This window comes from Melanerpes formicivorus, unplaced genomic scaffold (genome assembly GCF_026170545.1).
Source record: "Melanerpes formicivorus ecotype bairdi unplaced genomic scaffold, bMelFor1.0.p_v2 SCAF_5, whole genome shotgun sequence".
Classification (NCBI taxonomy): Eukaryota; Metazoa; Chordata; class Aves; order Piciformes; family Picidae; genus Melanerpes; species Melanerpes formicivorus.
In genome coordinates, this window is record NW_027142357.1 from 20,971,018 (window position 1) to 20,998,146 (window position 27,129).

Genomic DNA, 27,129 nt, shown 5'->3' on the forward strand with positions numbered 1-27,129 from the left:
TCGGACAAGCAATGAGTCTACTATGCCCCTAGAAAGTGTGTCCAAAAATACTTTATTTGCTTCAATAAATCAACAATAAATCAACAGTTCCAGGAAAGGCAGCTAAAGGACTGCTTCTTTTATGTTTACATTAATCTAAAATCAGACATTGTTAGGGAATCACTAAAAAGTCTTTGGGGCATTTGACAAAGACCACTTCAAGAAAAGGAGACAGTGTGGGATTTCAAGTAGCAGGTGAGAAGTTTCAGGCTAAATTTTTGATAATCGCGTTGAACAAAGGGTTAAAATATAACCATAGCCTTGTTTTAAAAACAGAATGAAACAAAACAAACCAACCAACAAAACAACCCAAACAAAGCAACAACTGAAGTACTATGGCTGTGTCAGTGTTAGCAACACATCTTTTACAGGCAATAGTGTCTGCACAACTTTACTCCGCATACACCCACCCTCAGTAAGAATTTGTGCTTCCAAGTTGATGGCAGTACCCAGGAAATCCAACGTCAAAAAAAAAAAAAGGTCTCTTTATGATAAAGTTTGGAAAGCTACTGCCAATGCTAAATTCAGCATTTTCATGTATACATGAGGGCTGTATGGAATTAATAAAGTATCAGTATCCAGTGCTCTCCATCCTTATTTTACCTTGTCTTGAGGTTCACAAATTTTCTGCAGCAAGGCCTGCTCTGGGGTACCAACAGAAAACAAAGTCTCCTAAAGGTACTACCTTTTTTCCCCCCATTCAAAAGGAAAAATGGTAAGCATTATTTTGATTACCACTGGTACGTGTAAGTATTACTTTCAGCTCAATACTCCAAGACAGAAGTCAACTACCTGTGATAGAGCTGACAAAGATGGCCTTACTGAAGCATAAGGCAGTTACTGTGCAGCTGGGAAAGGGAGAGCTCCACCATCAAAAGAAGAAATGGCAGCAAGAGCAGTCATCAGTGTCTCAGAAAACAGCAAGAGCTCACTGGTGCCTGAGGACATCTTGTTGTCCATGGGACTGTGCTTCAGTCTCACTGAAATTTTCTCATCATTCTCAGTTCCCATTCTGACAAACAAAATCTGGCAACTCCTCCATCTTAGACCACAACTGTTGTTTCAGTTTAAACAAAGTGATCAGCACTAGAACAATTCACCAAATATGATACAGGCAAGACATCAACTAAGCAAGAGATCAAGTGTATGTATCCCACCATGTGCAAGTAAAGGTAATCAATTCCTTATAAAGCACATTAAACTCAAGAAAATTAGCTCTGTGCCACCAACTTCAACAAATTTTTTATCTGCCATGGAAGAATGAGAGCTTCTTTAATTTGTATAAAGAATTTTCTGAACTGCAACAAAACCATATGAAAAGGTATACGTGGGTGCACCATTTGAAACAGCCAGTTACAGACAACTGCAGACTACAATCGCATATAACCTCTGGTTTGAGATTTGAAGTTCAAGACTCTGTAACATTTCTGACCATTTGCATTTCTCCCCCCTCTTCTAGAGTCAATATAGTTGAGGGGGTTTTGTTCATATGCTTACATGAGCTTCAGTGGTACTGGAAAGAACATTCTCAGAAGTGCAAACATCCTTCTTCAGACATAGTTTGCTTGTGCTAGCCCCATAGAAATACTGAAATAACACTGCAAACTTTTTACATAAGATTCTGGCCTACATGGCATGCGTAGCACAGCATAAACGCAACGAGGAAACCTTTGTTCAAGCTGCCATACCCTTCTCTTAAACCTAATATCCCATCTTTTTCTTAATAGAGTCCCTCAAAATAGGATAAGCTCTCCAAAGTCAGAGTCACATAGAACAGGTCCACTATACAGGTCTTCTGCTTAAAAGCTCTCTTAATTAACAGCTGTATAATCCATCACACATGGGCTTGGGAAATTTTTACACATTCTGCATAAAATCATCACTGCAACTCAAACTTCACACTAAACCTAAGGTCAGGAAGAAAAAAGTTGATAGCCAAAGCAGCTTCACCAACTATTCTCCTAAATACCACCACACCTTTCTACTTTTCTTCCTTTAAAAAGGTTGCTTATCTTGTTCACAATCCTGTAATTTCAAGATGTAGCCGTTTTATTTTCCTTTGGAATAACCACCTGGCTCACAAGTAAAGCCAAAGCAGCAGCTGTGTTTGTCTGCTGTAGATGCACACTGATCACAAAGTGGGTTACACAGCTAAAACAGTGACCAACTCCTGACAGCAAGAACAAGTTATGTCACACACTCAAAGATCTGCCAAAAAAGGCAATTATTAAAACATTGCTTTGCTTTCACACAGCTTTACGTCAATTCTCATCACTTATCTTCAGAGCCTTTGGTGTGAACTGTTCAAAGAACTGAAAGAGGTGTTGGGGGTTTGTACCAAATCTCTTCTCCTCTCAGCCTGCTACACCAAGACACTGCTTTTCTATGAAGGTGTGGTGGTGAGAAACAAGGGCAGGTCCTAGAAGCAGGAGAGGAAAACACAACAGGGAGAGAATTGGTTTGAGGAAAACACAAAGGTAGCAGAGAATGGGAAGGGATTCACAGTACAGTCTTTAGAATGAGGGGATGTGAGGAGGAAAGCAAAGTTTTGCTTCTAAAAAACTAGGAGGCTCTCAAAATATTACTTGAAATTCTGCTTCAACTACCCCAAAAACAGCATTGGAGAACTGCAGTAGCTTTCTCATTGGCTGCTAAGAAGCAGCAAGGATAGAAAGGATTTCCTGGCTCTTTATTGACACCCACTGTGAATTTTAGCAGTGTTTTGTCTCTGTGCATCTGTTAATTAGCAACAGAAACATGATAATCTGAAGCATCAAAGCTGAATTTTCTGCAGTAGCCAAACATAAAACCATAGAACCGGAAAAAACAAAAAAAGGGTTACAGGGAAACAAAGTACACCGATGCACACTGCCAAATGAAATATTAACTCCCAAGCACAGGTGACTGCCTTACATCACAAATTAATTCCGCTGTTGGCAGTGACAGTAGTACAAACGGTGGTGACTTCCTTAAATGAATTCATTTTGTGATTACAAAAAAAAAAGACGACAATTTTATGCCATAATTTCATTAAGATTTATACCTACTGAAATACAGATGCAGCAACACTGAAGTGATGGACACCTTACAACATTCTCCTAGCTTTAAGATGACATGTAGTGTACTTGCAGCTTTCTTCTTCACACACAAAAACAAGCTCCTCCACAGGCAGTCACTGTTTGCACTAAACTAAATTCATCAGGTAAAAAATAAGGGCAGCAGAGGAGCTACCTTTCTAGCTGGCAACACGCAGAAGGATACACAAACCAATGAAATATTTAAAACACAGCACACTGTATTACACATATAATACATTTTTCATTTTAAGTTTATTAAAACTTTAGCAGTACAAATGATCCAGGTTTTAGATTATCAAAAGACCAAACTGAAGTCCACATCTTAAAAAAAGGCGTTCCCCAAAATGTCTCTAAAACTTTGAGACAATGGAAACATTAAGTCCACAAACTCATCCGTGCCTGTCATCATCTGTTCCAGGACTTGTTTCATGATCAGACTTTTTATCCTTACTAGGAGCATGATCTCTTTCCTGACTCTTAGATTTTTGGTTTATTTCTTTTTCTGCTGATGATGTGGTCTTTTCCTTTTCTTTACTGCTGCGTGAGTATGTTTTTTTTGATTCTCTCTCTTTGCTACTTGGTCTCTTTTTTGAGTCTGGACTTCTGTCATGATCTCTACTAGACTTCTTATCTTTACCAGATTCAGGACTACTACTTTCACGGCTTTTTGAGCGCCTCTTCCTTTGGCTTTCAGTATCATTCCTTTTATGTGAGCTTCTACTTTCTCTATTTGAATACCTCTCTCTATTTCTGCTTTGACTTTCCTCTCTCTCAGAGCTCCTTGAGTCTCTCCTCCTCCTATTTTCTCTTCCTCTGTATTTATCTGGTGTACCTCTCCTTTCTCTGCTTCTTGATCTTCCTCTTCTTCTTGTCTCTCTATCTCTATTCCTTGAATAGTCCTTACTTCTACTGCGATCTCTGTCTCTGCTTCTTGATCTTCCTCTCCTACCCCTATCTCGGCTTTTGCTTCTGTCCCTTGTTCTGCTGCTGGAACTATGTTTTCCTCTAGCATGCTCACGCTCTTTGCTTCTTGACTTACGTTTCTCCCTGTCTTTACTCTTTCTATGATCTTGTTCATTATTTCTTGAGCTTGCTCTTTTACTTCTCTCTTTGCTCCTACTTCTTTCTTTATCTCTCCCTCTAGAATCATAGCACTTCTCTTTTTCTCTACCTTTCTCATGGTCTCTGTCTCTCTCTTTGCTTCGTGATCTTACTCTCTTTTCATCGTGTCTGCTGTGTTTAGAGTCTCTTTCTTTACTTTTTGATTTCTCTCGGCTTTTACTATGGCTTCTGGATTTAGCTCTTCTCTTGGCCTTGCTTTTGTTATGCTTGTCGTCTTTTTCTGAATTCCTTCTTGTTTCCCTGTCTTTACTGCTGGACTTGTGATCTTTTTTCTTCTCTTTTTCCCCTCTTCTGCTTGGACTTTCAGAAACTTGTCTATGATCTGATATTTTTCTCTCTTTTCCTCTTCCTGGGCTTTTTTGATTATCTTTCTTGTTTTCATTTATTTCACTCCTTGAAGAGAGAAAGATACAATTTTAAAAAACATCTTTTTAATTAACTCCACACTGAAAAATTAAACCAGAAGCGATTTAGTTTTTCGCTTGAAACTTAAGAATCACATTAAGTCATCTATATCAATAGCTATGTATTTACAGCAGCATTATTAAAATCATAGTTAAGTGAAAGTGCTCTGCTTTTTTTGAAAGTAACTGTAATTGAAAAATCTAAGATGACAGGATTAATGTTAAAAAAAAAACAAAACAACCAAACAAAAACCAAACCCCAATGCATATACTCAGGAAACAAAGAGTCTTACTTGTCCCCCTTTATCCATCTTTCTCCACTAGACACTCTCATTCTTTGAGCTCTTTGCATTTCTTGCCTCCAATGTGGAGGAGTTTCACTGCGTCGGAATCGATCTCTTGACCTGGATCTGGAAGGCGTCCGATAACGCTTGAGAGGAAAAAGAAAAGTGAGTGTAAGTTTGAACTTCACATACTGTGAAAAGTAAGAAAGATTTTTATCCCTGGCAGTCTATTCTACATAGCACCTGACACTTAACCAAGTTGACATTGACAAGTTATTATCTTGCTGAAAACTGCACCTGACATTCAGCTATTGCCAGAAAACAAAATATCTGATCAAACAAATATTTTTAAGGTTAACTGCTATTTTAGGATTTTTGTACTCTGCTGAGAGGCCTTTTCCTGTGGTCTTTAATTAGAATAGAATAGAATTAACCAGGTTGGAAAAGACCTTCGAGATCATCAAGTCCAACCCAATACCATCTAATCCACTAAACCATGGCACCAAGTGCCTCATCCAGTCTCTTCTTAAACACTACCAGGGATGGTGACTCCACCACCTCCCTGGGCAGCCCATTCCAATGGCCAATCACTCTTTCTGTGAAGAACTTCTTCCTAATATCCAACCTAAACCTCCCCTGGTGCAGCTTGAGACTGTGTCCTCTTGTTCTGTTGCTGGTTGCCTGGGAGAAGAGACCAACCCCCACCTGGCTACAACCTCCCTTCAGGTAGTTGTAGACGGCAGTAAGGTCTCCTCTGAGCCTCCTCTTCTCCAGTCTAAGCAACCGCAGCTTCCTCAGCCTCTTCTGATAGGGCTTGTGTTCCAAACCCCTCACCAGCTTTGTTGCCCTTCTCTGGACAACAACTCAACATCTGTCCTAAACTGAGGGGCCCAGAACTGGACACAGTACTCAAGGTGCGGCCTAACCAGTGCTGAGTACAGGGGCAGAATGATTTCCCTGCTCTTGCTGGCCACACTGATACAGGCCAGGATACCATTGGCCTTCTTGGCCACCTGGGCACACTGCTGGCTCATGTTCAGCCCACTATCAACCAGTACCCCCAGGTCCCTTTCTGCCTGGCTGTTCTCCAGCCACCCTGACCCCAGCCTGTAGCACTGCATGGGGCTGTTATGGCCAATGTTTAGAACCTGGCACTCAGATGTGCTAAATCTCATGCCCTTGGGCTCTGCCCATCTGTCCAGCCTGTCAAGGTCCCTATGCAGAGGTCTCCTACCCTCTTACAGATCAACACCTGTATTAGTAGAAATGCAACACATCTTTCTAATGATGAAATTTTTTCTAAGTTATGACAAACAAGGAAACAGTACTTCATGCTTTTATGATTTACTAAAGGAAGAGTGATTTCTGTTACTAAAAACATTCGCTACAAGTAGTGTATAGGATATGGCTTCACAAAACCAGAACAAATTCAACAGTTTTCCCCTGCCAAAGCCAGCAGAAGTCTTGCCCACATTCCTGGTACTGATGTTGTACTGGTGTTCAGTAGAACCTTGAGTTAATTCCATTCACTAATTCTTTTTCCATCCCTCTCTCCTTCATATAAATAAGAAAATAAGTCAATTTTGTTGTCTTCCTACAAGCCTCAGTCCCTGAATCAATTATGATACACCTTACATCCTGCTGTTTTTGTTTGGTTGGGTTTTTTAAAATCAACTATCCTTATGATAACACCATCAGTAACACTGTGCTACCACCCTGTTTATTTTGTAGACCAGACTGTAAACATTTACCCTTGGTCCTCTTCCTTTTATTTTTCTTCCAGATCTGGTCACTAACAGCCTCCTCTGGTACGTTGACTGCGAGTTTGATAGATTACTGAAAGTAATTAGAAAAGAAGTATTATATTGTTTCAACACCAAACAAGTAAGAAAGAGAACACAAACCCCATTTTAAAACCTCTTCAGACATTAAACTAAATTAAAAAAAAATTAAATGTGTGTTTTCATTATCATTGCAGACAGTAAGAACCACACAGCAAAAACTTCAACTTTTGTTCCCACAAAATATTTTATAAGATTCACATTTTTTTCCACTTTTGAAAGAGTAAATTATACATTCAGCCTGGACAGTCCCAATAAATTCTAAGTAAAATTGCAAATGCATTTCACTTTCCTCTTCTCGAACGAGCCATTTAAAATTTTTCTTTCACTAAATCATTTCCAAAGACTTTGTCCTGTGTTCTAGGACAAAGACAAGATTTGCCAGTAAACTGAAAAGTATGTTTTTCATCCATTAGTGCTCACAACATGGAACAGTTTAACAGGGTAAGGGTTCACTTAACATTAGAATTCTGAAACAGTTATGTGACCATGCCACTGTCAGCACACAGTCAGACTCAACACAGACATATTACCTTTCTCTTTCCTTCTCTCGGCTTTTCCTCTCTTTTTCTTTCTCATCTACTTTAGGAGGGCTTTTCCTCATCAGAAACCGGTTTTCGGGTACAGGAGGAATTTCTTCAGGACGGACAGTAGACAATGGCTGTGCTTCAGGGTTTTCATCTTCACTTTCACTGGATGAACTTTATTTTTGTAATTAAAAAAAAAAAATGTATTTGAAGTGAGTTACCTGGATTAGGGAAGACTATTCAATCTATTTAATTCAATACCAAATGATACCACAAGAAACAGCCCTATTTTATAGGCAACTTTTCCCCTATAGTACCTCTGCTTCAGAATGTACAACTGTGTAAATTTCTGACCAACAATTTTAATCTATGAAATCCAGTGGCGCAACACTGAACATACATTGGCTCTCTATTTAGATACACCTTTAAAAAATAAATTTATTTTCTTTCAAAAAGACTATCAGGAGAGTCAAATTAAAATTTTGCACTGGAAGATATAACTGGCTATATAAAGTACTGTAAATTGCAGCAGCTGGTATAAACAAACATGTGAAAATAGGTTTGCTCCACAGAAATAATATTTAGGCAGCACTGCCCTAAATGAACATTTCTTACATTTTACTGCTAGCTTAGAAAAATATGACTTGCACTGGCACAACTTGTACCACCTGATGAACTATAAACAAAACTATTAAATTAGAAAAAAAACATTTTCAGAAGCAAGAGTGCCTTTGGAGTTGTATTATCTTCCAGCAAAGCTGCAAGACTTCTGACACATCAGACAGAAATAATGTTGGTGTATTAATTTGTTTGTTTTAGCTTTGCTTTTATCCCTGCATACTACATTCTTCCAAGTCTCACTAGATGTAATTTAAACTGAATTGTACAGAAGTGTAACTTTTCAAGCCAAATATACTCTTAGTCCACTCCTTCACAAGCTGCAGCAGATAGTCATATGGACACTGTCCTTTGCCAAGAAATCATAAAAAATTCAGTTTGCATATGGAAACCAACTGTGTCACAGTTCAACGTATCTCTTTCACTAGTTACAGAACACTATTCTGAAGTTATAGGACAAGAAAATGGCACTGTATGGTGTATGTGTAACAAACCCAAATCAACACACAAACAAAAAATTGACCTTTTTTTGCTTTTCTTTCTCTTTTTCTTTTCTTTCTTATGCTTCTTGGCATTCTTCTTGTGTTTCTTTTTTCGTTTCTTAGATTTTTCTTCTGAAGCACTCTCAGAATCTGATGATGACTCAGAAGATGATTCTGAATCACTTGAACTTTCCGAGTCACTAGACGAGGAGGACGACTTGTGTCTTTTCTTTTCTTCTTTCTTGGCTTTAAGTCAGAATAGTAAAGACACATTTTATATCAAACACTTCTAAATAAATCTCAGAAAAAAAAAAAAAAAAAAAATCAACCTATGTAGTATCTGCCTGAATTTCTTATAATTGTGTCATGAGACTACTTAATCAAAATACTTCAGAACAAATTGCAGTTTTGGAGAAAACATTGTTTCTCCCAAATACAACAAAAATGTCCAAAATATGTAAGAGATTTCCAACACATTGTATTTACAGTATTAATTCATACAGGAAAACTTGTAGAATCATGTAAATATCCAGATGACATTATCATACAACCTAACCTACATATGAAGAATTGTTTAGTATTTGCTTAGAGAAAAGTTTATATAAAAAACTTACTTTAAAACCCACTCAAATCACAAAATTTTGAAACAGAAAATAAGTGGCACAGACTAAATCTGTAATTCAGTGAATTTAGCTTAGAGGGAAGATTCAACCAACCAACCGTCTTGCTAAGTGAAATCATGCTCAAAGAACAGTCCTAATCCTCCAACTCACTGTACGTTTTTTAGGGGGTTTGTTTATTTATTTGGACTTTTTAACAGAAAAGGTACAAATAATAAGCATCCAGTATGAAAAGGACTGCTTCTAAATCGCAGAGTAGTCCTTTATTACCTGTTTCACCATTTCTTGCATGGCTGCAAATGAGCAACTTAGTGGCAATCTGCTTTTAGTCTGACAGAAGTAATCCAAGAACAAACACAGCTTTTTGTCCCTTGTAACTGATCTGAAACCTACTTGAACTATTAAGAGTGACACAAGTATGTTTCAGTCATGGTAATTTGAAAGAAAAAGCACAATAAAAGAAACATTCACTAAAGGAACTCTATGATTCTGACACTTCAGGTAGATCAGTTAAATGGTATGAATACTCTTCAAGCGCATTATGCAATTCTTCTCAGGCTACTCCTCACAAAATTAAAAGTCCTATTCAGAAAACCCAAAAGAGCTGACTGGTTTGCTTCAGACTGGTGAGTTGACTTTTCTAACTAGCATCAAATATTATTTTACTTTGCCTTTGCAAATTGTCAAGACAGCCCATCATTCATGACAAACTACAGGCACAGGCAGGAGAAACAGGACTTCCATGATATATTTGTGTAGATACCTTGAGGCACAGGAAACATTTTGATAAAGAGTAGAACCAGTAACTGCCCTTCTGAATACACAAATGGTTATTTAATGCAACAATATATCAACATTTGGAATTATTCAGATTAGATTCTCCAGCTACTTAGCAGGTATTAGAGAGTTGAGTTGGCTGGCTCTGGAGAGTTAGCACTAGATGTCTGTAACTGCAATCATGTGAGCTCAGTATAGAAATTCTTAAATTCAACACCAACTTGATCTCATTTTTGCAAAACTGCATGACAGGAGGCAGCAGTTTTTCAAAGATGGTCAAAAGCAGTAAAACTGTCATAAAATTTCTTGCCAAACTTATCAGAGAATAAAAATGAGTCTCGAGGATAATGAATCTTAGTACTAGAGATTTACTGTCTGTAACAAGCTAGCACTTCCTATCAACCTCACTTTTCACAGGAAAGAATTTTTCATTTGGGCTAGAATGGTAAAAATCAGTGAGGATGGATCCATAGTTGCCCACACCACACTTCTAGTTGCATTTCAGACAGCTTTTATAAGACAGGTAATATGCTGTGGGAACTGTATATTGCCTCCCAGAAACTGGACATACTTTAGAGTGCCAAATTTAAGTGTGGATGTATTACATCAGATCAACTGCAGAGACAGACAGCTGTGGGTTCGTAATGGAGAAAAGTCAGCATTTCTCAGAGAAGCAACAATTACGCTCTCACTCATAGAGTCATCACTTAATATTAATTTCTGTTGTCTATATAGCTACTGCAAGTAAAAGGGTAACATTTCAAATATATGAAGCTGTGCAATTTTACTCCATTCAGGATGACAGGAAGCTAGCTGGGGCTTAATTCAGGTAACAGTGGAACAAATACATGGTGTAGAAAAATCTCAGCAGAAATAAGTACAGCATCTTGGCCTTTTTGTGGTGACACTCCTTATGGATACCATTTTTTCTTCCACACACTACTGAATCCCCACACTGGGACAGTGGATGAAATTTGAGACTGTCACAATTAAACTGCATTAATTTTTCAGATTAGCATCATCAACACAAGTCACACCTGGATGACTTCTACAGATTTTTTTTACATGGTGTTTTCTTTGTGTTTATTTGACACAGACTCACAAATGCCTTACAACCAACTAAAACACAATCTCTGCGCTTTATAGACTGCATTAGTCTTTTGGTCATTACTAGGTGCAGTATAAACTAGCAGGCTGTCTAACCCCTTCAGGACAGCCTGCTGACTGAAGTCAGCTGCTTTTCATTAGGTATTTTAAGAGCTTCTTGCAAAATGCTTCCTGTTGATCCAGACTAAAGCACCCAGTCTCTTTTCTCAATGTTCTCTTTGCTTGATGTTCTTATTAATACACTCTATTTAATAAAAAGTCTTTGTAATAGTGTGGATCAGTTTTAGACTGTCCAAATATATGTGTATACAGAGAGAGTGTAACAAGCGCTAGTATTTTTTCCCAGTTTTAAATCACATTGCTGTTGAGAGTGTTTTGCATGCATCTTGCTTTAATTTCTTGCCACAGATTCCTATGATGGCTTTCACTGCTTACAGACAGTCCCACTGCTTCTAAACAGCGATTATACACAGTAATCAAGTCCTCAGAGACATCCTTTAGGGAACTCTACCATACTTGAGTCTCACTGATTAGATGACTTTATTACTGTGAGGAGTCCTGTATCACAAATGCCTCTGGTCATACATGTTTTTGTAGAAAAGCAACCCACCATACAATTGCAACAACAGAAGGGGGAAAAGAAAAAAAAAAAAAAGGGGGGGGGGGGGGGGAAGAAAGAAAACCAAACCAGCTTATACCTAATGGCCAGTTCACTAGGACAACTACAAATAAATAAATCTGAACTAGAAAAGGCTGAAACAACTGTTCAAAGCAGCTAGCAGATAGAAAGAGGGCTGACAGTGATGTGTAACAAGCCTGCAGAATAAATGAGTACTCAGGGGTTGAATGGGTAAGAAAGTGGAAAGGGAGGACAAATGAATCAAAAATCCAGACTACCTTTCTAGGACTGCTCTTACGCCAAAGAGATCATAATTCCTATATATCAAACTTTGTACTCTGTATCAGTGCTTAATTGTTTGTTCTGGTACTTTTTTTCTTTCCTTTCCAAAAAAAGAAACTGAACTGATAGAATGACCTAATTGCAATGTTGTTTGCCCATGAATTGTGAAGGCAGTCATAATCTGCCTTAATTGCAAAAGGCCCACTTTTAGGAGCAGTGATTCTAGAGAGTCATAATAAAGATCACAAATCAGATCTTACACTGCTCTGTGCAGAAACCCCTAGAAGTACACTTCTCATGAAAAATCTTCATTACAAGCTCTTGTTAAAATCTGCCCAGTGCACAAAGCTGTTTAATTTTTTTGGTTTTGAATCAGAATATCAGTGTTTTCCATTCTTGAAAACATCCAAGATATTCATTTGATTAACCAAAGCCATAATCTCCAACCATGCAGCTAAACTTCGTTAACTGGTATCAAACTCCCATTTGTCTTTAAGAAAATTAGTATTATGCTACTTGTTCCACATTTTTCCTTGAGAATTGTGTTAGTTCAGCTAGTCCATAATGACCTTTCCAATTGCTTAATACTTGTCTTTTTGCCTTTCCCCCCACCCCGTGCAACTTTCTGGATTTTCCCTGATCCTTTAAGATTTTCTAAAAATTATACCACTTGGCCAGAGACGTTCTGCTTTAATGATTTACCTTCTCACACTCATTTGCACTAACTCCTCCAACTCTAAGGAATAAAAAGACAAAACCACACAACCCTCCCCGCCACGAAAAATACCAAACCAACCAACCAAACCAGAAAGAGCACAGACACTCCACTGTTATAGATGATCTTCCTCCGAAATCCCAGGTGAAAGCTTCTAATCTAGGTATCTGCAATATTTTAATTATGATTGTTGTATCCTTTGATTCACATAGCATCCAGTAAAGTTAACTAAGTAAAGTCATCATCTACTCATCCCTAAATCATCTAATTCTCCACAGACAGATTTGCTTCCTTCACAAAACATTCCACCTGCACACTCAGCATGACACAAAAATCAATGCAACCTTAACCTAATAGAATTTGGATGCTTGGTATAAATATTTTTCTATTGTGTCCAATTCCCTTGTGTGCCTACCAGACAAGTTCATACAATGTATTAGTTTAAGCCTCCCATGCTGTCATAATGCATCCTCCCACTGAAATTTGCCATTTTATTTCCTTCACTGGAAGCCTTATTTCTTTGTCTTAACAATAAATTCTTAGAAGCAGTCTCTTCTGGTAAATTTCCTCATATTTCACAGTAACAGTTCCTTTTTGTCCTCCATAGTAAGAGATCCACTGTCAATGATTTTCGATGACACTACTCACGTCTCAGAAACTGCTCCTCCTATCTGGACTCCCTGTCCTCTTCTAGATAGTGACAAGTGCAAGGGTCTCTCCTGCTCCACTCGTCAATTTTGGACTGCAGCCTGGCAAATTTCCTTCTGATGATGTGATGACAAACTGTTCCTACCTCCACTGCCTCAGGTCAACACAGCTCATTAAGTGTTTCCATGTTGTGCATTTAGCAAAGTATCAGCCATACTACCACCTCTCACAGTAGTGGAAGATTTCTCTGTGCAGGTCCTACAGAGAGGTTTTCCATTTCAATAGCAGGATTCTTCATTCACCAGGACCTCCATCATGGTCTGCTGGACAGCACCATCTTCATCAGCTTGGCTCTACCTTGGTGCCCATGAGGGCTCACATGTTCCTGCACTGAGCTCTGCCCTCCACCTACCTGATCTTGGTGCCTATAAGGCCTTCTTTTCCAAGCACTCCTGATGCCCACCACTATCTAGTACTGTGCCTTATAGCCCACTGAATGTGTTATGCCATTGCCCTGGCACCAGTTACCCTTCAAGGCACACCATATCAGCTACAAAGAGCAGTCTGTTTTCAGGATCCCAGCAGTACCGAGGCAAAAAAGTGCAAGGACACAGACAGTCAGATGTGTTCTCTTTCAGGCAAAGTTAAAGCAAAAAAAAAAAAAAAAAGAAAAAATGCACCAAAACGTTTTGTATGTGTTTTACTCACTCTTTTGAGGACAAGTACTTTAAAACTCTGCCTAAAGGCTTTCAGTTAGACTGCTTGGTGCTGTGCCAAAACTTCAATCCAGTCATTCAGTTTCAAATGTCTACAGTAGACTGAAAAAGGGAGTGCAGCAAACATGGGAAGACATATACAGAGCATCTCACGCACGAGCTTCATTCGTTCTGCATCTGTATGGTTTTATTTCATTCTCTAATCTATGCCACCTGTGCATTTTCTAACTGATACAATGCTCTTTGGTACTGTCCAAAAAACCCAGAATTATTTCCTAACACACAGGGTGACTTCTCAGTTAATCTAAGAAGTTCTAGAATCTTTGAGAAGTCAGGAGCCTTTAAATAACTTTGCTTGGAATTCCAAGGTATTTAAGAGATCATTTCACACTCCCAAGTCACTCTGCTAGACATCACTACAGGATGTATTTATATATCACAACAGATTGCATCAAAAAGGAAAGAAAAAACTAAAAAGCTCATGTCTGAATGACTGCTTTCCTTAGGCCAAAGGAAGAGCTATTCATGTCTCATGATTCAATATTCATGGCACAACTCTTCACAGTATATATCCGCAGAAGATGCTATGAATAAGAAAAAGCATGATGATCTGTAACATAGTCCCTACCAAACACACATCCTGGGTTTTCTCTACTAAGATTCTCCAGAGTGACAGCAGCATCTTAGACTGAGGCATGCTTTGTGTGAGAGGCAGAATCCAATCTCCAATGGATGAGCCATGTACAGCTCTGGAATGGCAGAGCAAGGCACCCCTTCCAGAAAGAAAGACGGGTTTTGACATACTGCTGTTGAATATACTTTAGAGTAACTTTAAGAGGGTATCTGCTAAAGGGTAATCCCAGGCTTTTCTACTCTAAGGGCCTGTTCTGAAGATTTACCTTTAAGAAACTCGAAATAAGTTAAATATCTGGGAAAACTAAAAAAAAGGGGGAAAAAATGGAAAAGGAAAAAAAAAAAAGGTAAAAAGCAGCAGTTATCAAAGTCAGACTACCATCTATTTTCTTAAGGTAGCCAGCTTTGTACTGTGGTTTGGCTAGTATATGGAAATCTAAGACATGAGCAACTTCAAAAAAAGCATATACAATGCTTCTTTAACGTCTTCTGCATCAACACCTTTAAAGTTTTTTAGGAGACAGACTGTACTGCAATGTTCACCTTTTCACCAACTGGCCTTCCATGCATCACAGGTAAATTCCTGAATATTTTTCCAAGTAACCAACAGCAAAGAAAATCAGCAAAATTACCTCATAGTTTGCATCTACGTAAATGTACAGTTCAACTTTACCTTTGGACTTTGGAATTAACTCTCCACAACTCAGTATGCGTACTTCAGCATAGGGTTTACTAGATGCATCTGTTTTCTGGTTTTCTATTTCTCTCACAACTTCCTGACCTGAGATGACTTGTCCAAAAACAACATGATGTCTGAAGAATTTAAACAGAATTAAGACTTCTTAGTACTGAATTTTCTCAAGGCAGTTCCCAAACAAACGTAGTAAGATAAAAGATATTTACCCATCTAAGTGAGGTGTAGGTTTAGTTGTTCTGTCGTTTCCAGATTTTAATTTAAAGAGAAAGACAAAGTCACTATTAGTGGAAGGCAGTCAGCATTTGAAGCATGTCATATATATATATGAAGGCAAAAATTATTTTGAGTGAACTAGTAAAATTTAACAAAACCAGTATATATTAAGTTTGCATGCAGTTAAATGCATTAAATATTTTATCCATTAAACTACCTATTCATGTCATTACTTTAAATATTTTATCCATTAAACTACCTATTCATGTCATTACTTTAAATATTTTATCCATTAAACTACCTATTCATGTCATTACTTTATCACATTTTACTGAACAAGCACACACATTTTCAGATATTATATCCTATATGAAGATGCTAAGTATTCTGTTTAGTAAACTATATAAATACTACCAGGAAGAGATATAAAATTTAAGGCAACTTTCTCAGGGCAGGAAAGCTGCAAATAGCTTTCAGTACATTAGAAAATAATGGAAAAAATACAGAAAAAATTCAGTGCATATAGATTATTTGATATGAAAGTTGAATTTACTTTCTTTCAGCTTTTCCCTATTCCAGCATTAATAAGGCATACAGATGTCAGCCATGGCAAGAAGTAGAAAACTGGGATAATTACAGTAATGAACAGTCAGAAATCCCAAAATAAGGGTCTAATCTGAAATGACATCCACAACTCACATTAGTTAAGATCATAAAACATGGGTAAGAGTGGTGCATTTCAAAAATGTTTTCTGTTGATAAACTAGATTTGAGAAGAGTCTACTGCAATGTTTTTTAAGTTTTAACTGCAAATGTGACTGCACTAGAAAGTCACTTTGTGACCAACAACACCCAACCAAAACCCAACTTCTCTACTACTTTTGAGAACCCCTAGAGCTGTTCTACTCCCTTCTGACAATACTGGTTAAAAAAAAAATGGTAAGAGGAACTAACAGGTCTGCTTTATTGTCCAAGTTAGAACACAGCTACAGAAAACTACCAAAAGCTCTTCTGCAGAGTCAATAAGCACTAAACATAAAAGCAATTAATAGTGAGGTGTATTAAGAAAACGGCTACTTTGATGCAACTTTGTGAAAAGCCATCAACTTTGCATGTGCACAGAAGCTAGTCTTCAAAATTTAAAAGGATTCCTTTTACTGCTTACAAATAGCAAACCACACACGTTTCACAACAGTACAATACTTACATGAAGAACTGTGAACCATTTGTATCTTTCCCTCGGTTAGCCATTGAAAGGAGAAATTCTTTGTTGTGCTTTACAGCAAAGCTTTCATCTAAAGAAAGGGTTTTCAGTGACTTTAAATACGTTATGTATGCTTAGATAAATGCTACAATCTAACTTAATTCATCCTTATTAAATAAATATGCCAGTCACTTGAAGTTATATTAAAAATAGATTCAAAGTAACACCTGTTTTAAAAACATGTAATTCCTTCCATTCAAAAGAATGCAATTACATTAGGAGAAATATGAATTAACTGTTAATACCCTGAGGGGGAAAAAAAGAGTATTCTTGTTCAAAAGATTTGCTTCCTACTAATATTAGCAAAGGCTTCATCATTTTAAGACACTGTTCTCTCTGTTCTGCACATACTGATCCTTGTCTCTTTGGAGCAGAAGTTTTTCAGCTGTGCATTAACTATTAGGAAACGTCTCATTTTTGGGCAGTTTGTTGCTTTACTGTTTTTTTTAATACACAAAGGTACCCAATCGACCACAATCCCAAGCCACTTGTTTGTCAAACAGAGATGAACTTATCAAGCCTATCATTAAGAAAGTAAGTTTAATATGAATGAATCCCACTTCTGATGAGCAAATCATTACAATCATTCAAACTAAATCTCAATGAAACTGCAAAATGCAATTACTATTCCTTATTTTTCATCTCTGTAGCAGATTAACGTATCTCCCTCTTTTTCCAAAACAGAATAAAAGCTGGTGGGGGATTCAAACTCTTCAGACAGGGAAGTTTGCTCAATGTTGTTTAAATACAGATGGCAGTACAAAGACATATTCTAACTGTAAGGCTAAGGTTTCACATCACACAGTGTCACTAGCATTGCAAGGGACAGTGCCACTCATTTTCCATCCACCTTTACAACTTCTATCTGGCACAGATATCAAGAGCAGTCTAATCCTATGGTGAGTTGCTTAAGGAATCCAAAAAGGAACTCCTGTGAACTCAGGTTCACAACTGTGGCTGAGCTGAACACTTGTCCTGCAACTGCTATAAGGTAGGTAGAGGTTTTGCTCCTTCTACCTCCCTCAACTATACATTTCCTCAAAAGCCACTAATCATTTGTGTTGGTTCTGATGATTGACAAATTACTGAATTGGGTCCACTCACTAATACAGAAATATATTATTTTTCTTCTGAAATAATCTTTGAGCATTTAAGCAAGTTGAATAGCTGGAAGTTTGACCTGATTAGTGCAAGGTAAGATCTCCTTGTTTTGGCAGCTGCAAACCATCTATTCAACTCAAGGTCTAATATAAAACTGCAGCCTGACCTTCCTAAAATAGTCACTATCTCTTTAGCTTATTTGCTGCAAGCAAGAGCAAATATTAAAAAAAGGGGGAAAAAAGGAGAAGAGGGAGGAGCATAACCACTTCTGTTGGTGGCAGACAGGCATCACAGGGGTTTAGGTGTAATACAAAACCTGCCTCAAGAAATACAGATGCTCCACCACATTCTGGACAAACACAGGCTCAAAAACACATTGGAATGCAGAACATGTACCTCTTCTGCAACACTGACTGAAAAAGAACCAGGGCTGTGAGAAACTGATAGGCTCTCTATCATTAGTTGCACTTGGGTTCAAGAAAGCAGGGCTTCATGTTTTATTTTAAATAAACATTTACAAGGAAACCTGACTTCACCACACCTTTGTCCTTTTCACTGCAAGAAAACACGGCTCCCAACTTTTAGCTAGCTGGCCAAGCCAAAAGTGTATACTCAGAAACAGTTATAAAAATGTAAATCTGGTAAAATGGACGAATTTCAAGGAGTTTGTGTTTAATTTTTCATTCATTAAAGAGGTTCATACCTTAAAAGCAAAATAAAATAACCTAAATTGGACAAAGGTCTCTAAGACCTCTTAAAAAAACCCCAACAACAGTGGAGTTCAGGTTTAACCAAACCAAGACTATGTAAAAGTGATTGTAAAGAATGTAAAGCTTGTAATAACACCAACAGACTGTTGAAACTCTTACCTTCAAAAAAGCCCCCATAAATGGATTCTCCTCCCCTGCCATTTCCTTGAAAGAAGTGACATTTACAATTCAGTGGTTAAGAGACTTATTATGAAGGTGCTTTATAATACAAAACCCTGATCCAGCTGCATACAAGTCACTGACATTACTACTTGAGATATGGTAAGACTATGAAGATATGAACCATAGTTTCAAAGTGAATTTGAAAAATAAGAAAGTACTCTCCAAAAGTCACTCTTTTTTTTAATTATTTCCCAGCAGAGATATATTTTACCCTCACATTCAAACCTTTCAATAGAAAGTACTTAGAGTACTGAAATAATGAAGGAAAAGCGTGTGTATGCACATGCACATTTGTAAGTTTAGTATGTAAGTACTCCTGTAAAGATTCATCAAACAAAAGCGAGAAAAAACCAAAAACAGAGTTGAATCAGAGTATAAGTGATGTTACACAGAACTCCCACAATATTCTATTACATAAGCACTAAAGTTTTTTCAAAGATTCACGTCATACCTTCACTGAAGTCACCTCCTTGGATCATAAAATCTTTCACGACCCTGTGAAATAGACAACTTTTGTAATGCAATGGCTTTTGGGTGGATTTTCCTGTACCCTTTTCACCTAAAGGAGGAGAGGAGAAACAAAAACCGTAATTACTCCCTGTGCCCATAGAATCCCCACTACAAAAAGGCTATACAGGCCCTTAATCAAAATAATGTGCTAATCTCTAAAAAATTAGCTTGTGAGGCAGACACATACTTATAGCATGAATAAATTAATGCTTAAGAAGGCAGAGCAGAAATTACATTCTGTCTCTACAGCTGTACCCAAAGAATTCCTTAATGACATCAGTATACAACTCTGTCTCTTCCATGAAGATTGACTGAAATAAAAGTCAGTTTAGGTTTAAGTGCCATTGCTCAGAAGCATGCAGTAAACACTCAGCTCTTCAGCTACAACATGACAAGGTTGAGGTACCATAAAAGCTCATAGTAAAAACAAAGAGGCATGGGAAAGAGGAGGAGCCTTGTTCCCTGCTCTGATAATTATTACAATTTCCATCTTACTCGCTTACACCAGCTCTGGTGCCCAAGACCCATAAGCAGACTCCTTGCTTCATCTACAATATCTACTTTCCCTGCTACCCTTGAATAGATAAGGTCTCTGCTAAGTTAGCAGGATGAATGGCTCATGGCAAGTCCTGCAAATGAACCCAAAGGTAACAGTAAAGCAATGAGTGGAAATACATTGGAAGGAAAAGGATCTCTTCCTATCTGTACTGGCAAACCATTAGACTGTATCTTCCCATAATCTTATTCTGAGCTATTAAACCGGAAGCTTTTGTCAAGGCCTCTTTCTTAACTATTTGTAACAGACTGATGGCTCCATATGGATCTAGCTAGCCAGAAAAAAACGCTTTTGACAGGAACTTTTGGTAAGAACACACTTTTGATAGGAACTTTGGTAAGTGTGTTCCACTCCTTTGGCATATGCCTAACGTATGTATACTAGGAAAACATGGAGCTGTTGATCCCAGTTTGAAGTAGGTAGCATATACTCTTCAAAACCTCCTTGCTCCCTCCCATGAATGAGTAAGAAAATTGTGAATTAACTTCCTGATCACGACTACCATAAACTCTGCCTATAAATTTTCCCCACTATTCTTAAAAAACATTAAAAAACCCACAGCAAAGTAGTTCAGCATCTGAATTTGATTTCTAAGGCCAGCAATTAAGCATAAACTTAGCAGTACTTGTTCCTGACCTGAAATGATGCTGAAAGACTTCAAGTAAAAAATTTAAAGCATTAGCACTTTTGGTCAGTTGATAGCAGATCAAGAACGCCATTGTCAACTGGTAACATACAACCATTAAAAAGAACAACTTCAAGGTTCAAATTTATTAACAGATTTTGATAATCTGATTCAGTGCCAGTAAAACTAATGTCGGATCAAATAATACCTACATTCCTACAATCATCATGAATGGTGCACTTGCTGTTCTAGCTAACTTAATATGAATGTAATTATGTACCCACACCTGATTCAGATCCTATTAGTACTGCTGAGTGATTCAACATTAACAGCTACAGAGCTTTGACCTGAAAAACAACAGAACTGGAAAGAAGCAGAAAATGCTGAAGACAGAAAGCATGCATGCTACTTATGCATTTGCAGAATTATCCTTGGGATAATATATTTAAATTCAGTGAAACTTTCATCACTTTCAACAAAAGCATACAGTTCACAGGACAGTAATTCTGTTTGGAAATGCTTCCAGGACAGAATCCTCTCAGTATTTTGTCCAAGAAATAATCTGAATTTCAACAGGAGTGGAAATCACCAGTATCAAAAAAAAACCCAACACAACAAACCACCAAAAAAAAAATCCACCAACTCCTGCCACAACAAACCCAAAACACCACAAAACCAAAAAACCATTAACAACCCAAAAGAACTAATTAATACCAGAAATACCTTTCAAATACCTCAAGAGTATCATGACTGAAAACTAAGTCTGCATGGCTGGTCTCTAGTAGTATCTATGCTAGTAACAGAAAATCAGCTTACTGTGCCTGTATTTAAAGTTGATTAACATATACTCTTTGCAACATACTACGCCAGAGCTACAACTGCTTCAATTCTATACCAAATGTATGTAAATACTCACCTAAATCTCTAGACATACCCAGTATCAATGGGTATCTTATCTTTATATGAAGGAAAATGTCAGGAAAAATAACGCCAACTACAAACTACCTAGTATCATATTACATTAAAGATTATGAACAAAATTAAAAATCCACAAACCTGTGCAAAGGCAGCGAAAATTTTCACATGTCTTTGGACATACATCTGAAAACAGTTCAAAGACTACTCTTCCAGCTGTAAAGGAAAAAGCCACATTCATTATGAATTGGTATTTGCATTACTTTTATGTGTGTGTATATATGAATATCATATCACTAAATGTGTATTTTAATTTTCTTACCAGGTACGTTATTGATGGCTATGTCAAAAAAGCAACGAGGTCTCTGGACCTTTACTCCCATGGCTTCAAAAGTTCAAATGCTGTAAGTGATAAAAATAAAGTTTAGTTTTCCTTTTGTGCAGAGAAACTGTGTATAAGCCAATGCAGATTTTACAAATACAACAAAAACTGCAGGAAAGCAAGCTTTCAAAAAAAACAGATAGCAAGCCTAAGTACTTTTAAAGGTTCAGGAAACGCAAAGCATTTTAGGTTCTGTTCATGTTTTGTAGACCCAAATGACTCTTTTTTTTTTTTCACTTTTTCTGCAACAGTATTAAATTTGAGTGTCATACTTCAGATGAGGAAATGCAAAAAAGAAAAGATACTGTAAGGAATACAGATAATAAAGCTTTGAGTCCTATGCTATTCAGATAGCATAGGAAATCATCTAAGTTGTTTGCTCCTAAAATTGTAGATCCTAGGTAAAATAAGGTGAAAGAGAGCAAAAGAAACCCAAAACCACCTTTGAGACCAACCAGCTTATTTGACTGCTTTCAAACAACTTTTTGCAACTTCCAACTGCTTAAAAGACTATTTTGCAATCTCTGTTACAGTCAGTATTAGTGGCTGAGGAGGCTGCCGTTTCCAGATGCCAACTCATACCTCTGGTCAAGGTTACCAACTCAAATCAGGCCTGTTCTTCTTGGTAATACATGAGCTGCTGCGGTCCACAACCCAGTTCAGTTCATCATAGCTACTGTTAATTTCCTGGGCCATGAACCAAAGCTGCTCAAGTGAGAATATACTGCTTGTGCAGGAGCACAGAAAGGGGGACAACCCAGGATGCTGAACTTTTAACTACTGCAGGTGAGTAATAATTGCACAAGTCAAGTAGGCATACTTTCAGAACTTCTGCCACAAATAAAGAGAATGGTCAAGGAATGGACATTAACTTATGATGGTTACAACTTGACAAATCACAATGTATTGTCATGGTCAGCACTAAGTATTCTACTTTTTAGGAACATGTTTCTTGGATTCCTGTCACTGCAGTTATCAGGAGCTGCTCTAATTAGGATCCTAACCATTATACATGAAAAAAACAAACATGTCGCTTTTTGCAGTTATTGCTAAGCAAAATTATTTGGGACTCTTACAGTTTCTTTTCCTTTTATGTCATTGCTTATCTCTTTTGAGTCACTACCCTTGGAACTATTTATAAGACGTGTAGATGTGGTGCTTACAGACATAATTTAGTGGTGAATTTGTTAGTGCTAGGTATACAGTTTGAGTCAATGATCTTAAGGGTCTTTTCCAACCTAAGTTATTCTATGATTCTTTATCGAGAGTATCAATACAACTTTTCCCTCACCTTTGAGTACACAAATACCTTTATTTTTGTGTAGTAAGCAATGTCTTAATGCCGTTTACATCTCTTGTCTTCCAGGATTATGAATAATCATAATATTATTTTCCTTTTATGAAGCTACATGCTCTCTGAATTACTTCAGAGAAGGGAAAAAAAAAACAGTGACAAAAGGATCTGCAAGACTGGAGTACCTTTTCCAGGATTCGGAATATAATCAATGCATTTTCAGTGCTAACTATATTTTGACAGAAAATACTACTTAAATCTTGCTGAAATACTTCATACATCTCTCATAGAGTTTCACTCTTAGCTGTGCCACAGAATGGACTCAAAAAATTCAATTGTCACCATCTGTCATTCCCTGATTACAGTGAAGAGGCTTTAAGAAATCAAAAAGCAACATAATCATGCTAGTCTATATACCTTCTTCCTGTGCTGTCACTCCCAACTTTTTGCCAAGGTTACACATTGAAAATCATAGAAAGAATGCAGGACTGATTAAATGTCGCTCAGCAGTTTACCACTGGTGTGATTTATAGCACATCAAGACTTTGCAAACATGCAGACTCTCACTTGACACCTTCTTAGCTGTGCAACAAACACATTAATTCACACAAACCAGAGACTCATCAAAAGCAATAGGCTTGCCTCAGTCTGCTTGCTCCTCTCACTGAATCACTTAGTACAACAAACTCTGTAGTCAGGCAGAGAAACAAATGGAGAAAACATCTGTAGCTGCCATTAATCCACCTTTCATACTGGTGGGTTAGCAGAAGGCTGCCCATGCTGCTGCAAAAAGTCTGGGGCAGCACAAGGAAGATAGCAAAGGACAGATACCAACTCACCCTTGTCAACAGAGTGGACTATACAGCTGCACAAAGAGGCAGGGGAGCAACTTTTTCCTAGGAAATCTCTGTGAACAAATGCTACATTAAATATTGTTTAGTGATAGACTGGACACTTTTAACTGAATTGAGACATCTAAGGAGCAGTAGTACCACAACTGACTGATTGCACACAAACTTCACATATTTTGCTGCAGCTTTATAGGCAATTTGCTTGAGATATGTAGATGCAAGCCTTAACCTTGATATACAGTATTTTAGCCAAAATCAATTAAAACTATCTTAATATGACAATTTTTATTTCAAACACTGATCATTACTAAAGTTACACTGTATAATAAATGTCAGTATACCTTTGTCAATTTTTAACTCAGTTTTGTAGAGAACAGGGTGAGACAGAGAATGAAGAAACAAAGAATTCTACAAGAATCACTGTTCTCACCCACTTTTACTCAGTCTGATGTTTTTCTACCTCCACATTGTCTCATGAACAGTGGACCAAGTAACATTTAGAACATAGACTAAACTTCACTTCCAGTGCTCCCTGCACTTTCCCTAAATCCTCCAATAATATCCCCTAAATACTGGCTGCACTGGGTTCTAAATGACAGCTATGTCAATTGGTAAGTATGAACACCCTGACTGCACAAATATCGGGCCAAGTAAATACATGGTACTTTCAAGTGGGTGTTGTCTAACAAGCCAGGCTAAAAGATCAGAGTCATTTATCCCAGCATTTCCTCACCAATATACTTTAAGCATCCTTTGTACAGTTATTACTTCAGGTAGACCTTCTCCTGAAGGAAAACTAATAAGTTAAATAAAAATTAATAGCTTATGGATCATTTTCATGTAGTATCTATTATCAAAGACTACCTTGTACATACCAATCATTTAAAACTTGTCTGTATTAAAAGCAAGTGCATTGAGTATGAATGTGCCAATGGAAAATCATCCCAAATTGTTCACTAGCACCTCTCTACCAGAGATTATCACTTTTACGTGTTGATATGCTTGAAAATACATCTTTTCAAAATCACCTGTACTAGCAAGGTTCTGGTAATAATACCATTTAATATAAACTAGCTCCTTTTGACTGAGACAGGCTAGAAAGTGCTCACAAATGCACACTAACTGAAAAGTCATGCATCTCACAAGAGCTGATGGCAAGCAGCAATACAGACTATTTCCTAGTTTTATGGGGGGAAAAAATTTTCCTTTATTTGTAACTATGCTGAACAGGTCATGGGACTATCTATTTGTTGCAGTTTCTGCACAGGACAGAACAAATTTGGAGCAAATATGTATTCAGTAGAGAAAAAAAAAAAAAGGTCTCCTGCTCCTTCACATCTTTCCCTATTATCATCAGCTCTCCCTTATTTTTAACTTCTCCTTAACCTTGCCTTTGCATTTGTTTCCTTGCATCAATTTACACTTATCTCTGCATTGGTCTTCATTCAATGTCCAAATGGAATGAACAACAAAGTGTGTAAATTCCAATTACTAGCATTTTGTTTCAGGCCATCTACAAATGTAGTAGTATGGATTAAAATGGAAATTAACTTATGATTATGAAATGGAAGACATGAAATTTTGTTCCTAGGTACATTTGTTAGAGAGCATCCATCTGTAGGATGCTACAGGAAGTATAAACAACACAACAACACTGTCTCCATCATCTCCTCAGCATTTTCCCCAAACACTGGGTTTCACCATCAAAAAATTCTGAGGTAGAAGAAATGGCAACTAAGGAAATTTTATTTTATTTTACTATCATCAGAGCAGGATTTTTGTTGAGTAGCAAATTAGGAATAAGGTACTACACTTGAACACATTTCAGGTTTTGGATGTTGTCTTTGCAATCCCGTGAAGTTAACCTACTTGTAAGAAAATAAGAAAGCACTTGCATTCTACACAGGTCCATGGTGTTATGCAGGAAGACTTTCCACTCATCATTAGAAATGGCATTCTATAGGTTCTCAACCTGACCATCCCTTCTAATAGTATTTAGAGAGGAAAAGCCAACCACAAAAAAGACTTTCCACATTTTTGCAGGCAAAGAGTGATTGACAACACTTCTCATCAGGTCTCCCTCTAGAATAATGCTACGAATATATTTCAGACTACTGACATAGGATTGTTTTCCCCCTAAAAATATAAATTAAATTAAGAGTTATCTGGCAATACCGAATACTGTCTTCCTTGGACGTAAGGCAGGAGCCCGCTATCCTGTTAGGGAGATTTAAGAAAATACCATCCTTTTAAAGCCATTTACTCAATAAGATCCCCAAACTGTATTTCAGAAGTGGAATCCCTTCCTACCCACTACTGAAGATGAGTGTAAGGCAAGACCATGCAACAGCAGGAGGTAGTTTTTAATTCTGACCATAACCAATAAAAGCTTGTTCTATCATCTTTTATTCTCATGTTTTCCCTCCTCTTCTACTTCAGCTCTAAATTCCTTCCCTGCCTCAACGCAGCCTCCTACCTAAATTTCACTCCACTACAAGATGGCCAGATTTGCTCCTTGGCACTCATTGACTGCTTCCAAATGGAAGGTGGCTCTGAAATGCACATGGCATGGAGGAGTGAACTGGCAATGGGAGACATCAGGCTGCAGCGGAGTAAAATCTTCCGCTGCAGTACATATTCTTCACTTCAGTTTCCCTCATAATCCAGACTGAGATCCTAAGAGGAAGAAAAAAAAGTCTTTTGAGAATAGCTTTGGGTGACTACTTAGCTAAAAAATATGTTGGTTTCACACAACAGAAACAGAAAAACAGGAAACCTTATTAAGAAATGCAGTCCTAAAGGGTGCTCTCAGAGGAATATTGATGTTGGCATCATTCACATGCTCCCCTTCAGATCTACTTCACATACAGGAAACTATACTTTTTCTGTAATCTTTATAATTAAAAAAAAACAACAACTGATAAATCAAGCTCTGCAAGTTTAGATAAACTAATGCTTAATAAATCATGTGTAATTTCCCTATTTTATCATAGTACTAACTAAAAGTTTGAGTCATGTTGGACCCCAATGCATTAATGAATGAGAATGGTAAAACAAAAGGAGAGAAAAAAAAAACATAAGAAAAATCCAATGAACCCAACCCAAACTAAAAACATTTATCTCTGTCCAAAGAACAGCTTCTTCTGCAGGCAATACAGAACAAAACCATGAAAAACAACCCACATTTTTCCCTCAGAAGAAAAAAATCTTAGAAAACAGACTTTATGCAAAAGAAACAGTATAATATTCCTCTTTGCACAGGTCTCAGATAATTACTA

The 27,129-nt window shown here is 37.4% G+C and overlaps 1 protein-coding gene across 3 annotated transcripts in view; it reads right to left on the reverse strand.

Moving 5' to 3' along the window:
- Positions 1 to 31: 31 nt before the first annotated feature.
- Positions 32 to 27,129, reverse strand: part of PPIG (peptidylprolyl isomerase G) — a 28,385-nt gene continuing 1,287 nt past the window's right edge. Inside the window, exons 2-15 of one of the 3 annotated variants that reach the window (XM_068138641.1) lie at positions 26,328 to 26,527; positions 23,840 to 23,907; positions 21,647 to 21,726; positions 21,466 to 21,540; positions 19,170 to 19,277; positions 18,656 to 18,700; positions 16,629 to 16,716; positions 15,415 to 15,444; positions 15,185 to 15,324; positions 8,436 to 8,640; positions 7,301 to 7,468; positions 6,678 to 6,762; positions 4,936 to 5,072; positions 32 to 4,631 (exon numbers count right to left, since the gene is read on the reverse strand). In XM_068138641.1, coding sequence (XP_067994742.1) covers positions 3,506 to 4,631; positions 4,936 to 5,072; positions 6,678 to 6,762; positions 7,301 to 7,468; positions 8,436 to 8,640; positions 15,185 to 15,324; positions 15,415 to 15,444; positions 16,629 to 16,716; positions 18,656 to 18,700; positions 19,170 to 19,277; positions 21,466 to 21,540; positions 21,647 to 21,707 — 2,268 coding nt within the window. In that variant the 5' untranslated portion in view covers positions 21,708 to 21,726; positions 23,840 to 23,907; positions 26,328 to 26,527 and the 3' untranslated portion in view covers positions 32 to 3,505. The remainder of the gene's footprint in view (positions 4,632 to 4,935; positions 5,073 to 6,677; positions 6,763 to 7,300; positions 7,469 to 8,435; positions 8,641 to 15,184; positions 15,325 to 15,414; positions 15,445 to 16,628; positions 16,717 to 18,655; positions 18,701 to 19,169; positions 19,278 to 21,465; positions 21,541 to 21,646; positions 21,727 to 23,839; positions 23,908 to 26,327; positions 26,528 to 27,129) is intronic. The other 2 variants (XM_068138639.1, XM_068138640.1) reach the window with 2 other exon arrangements.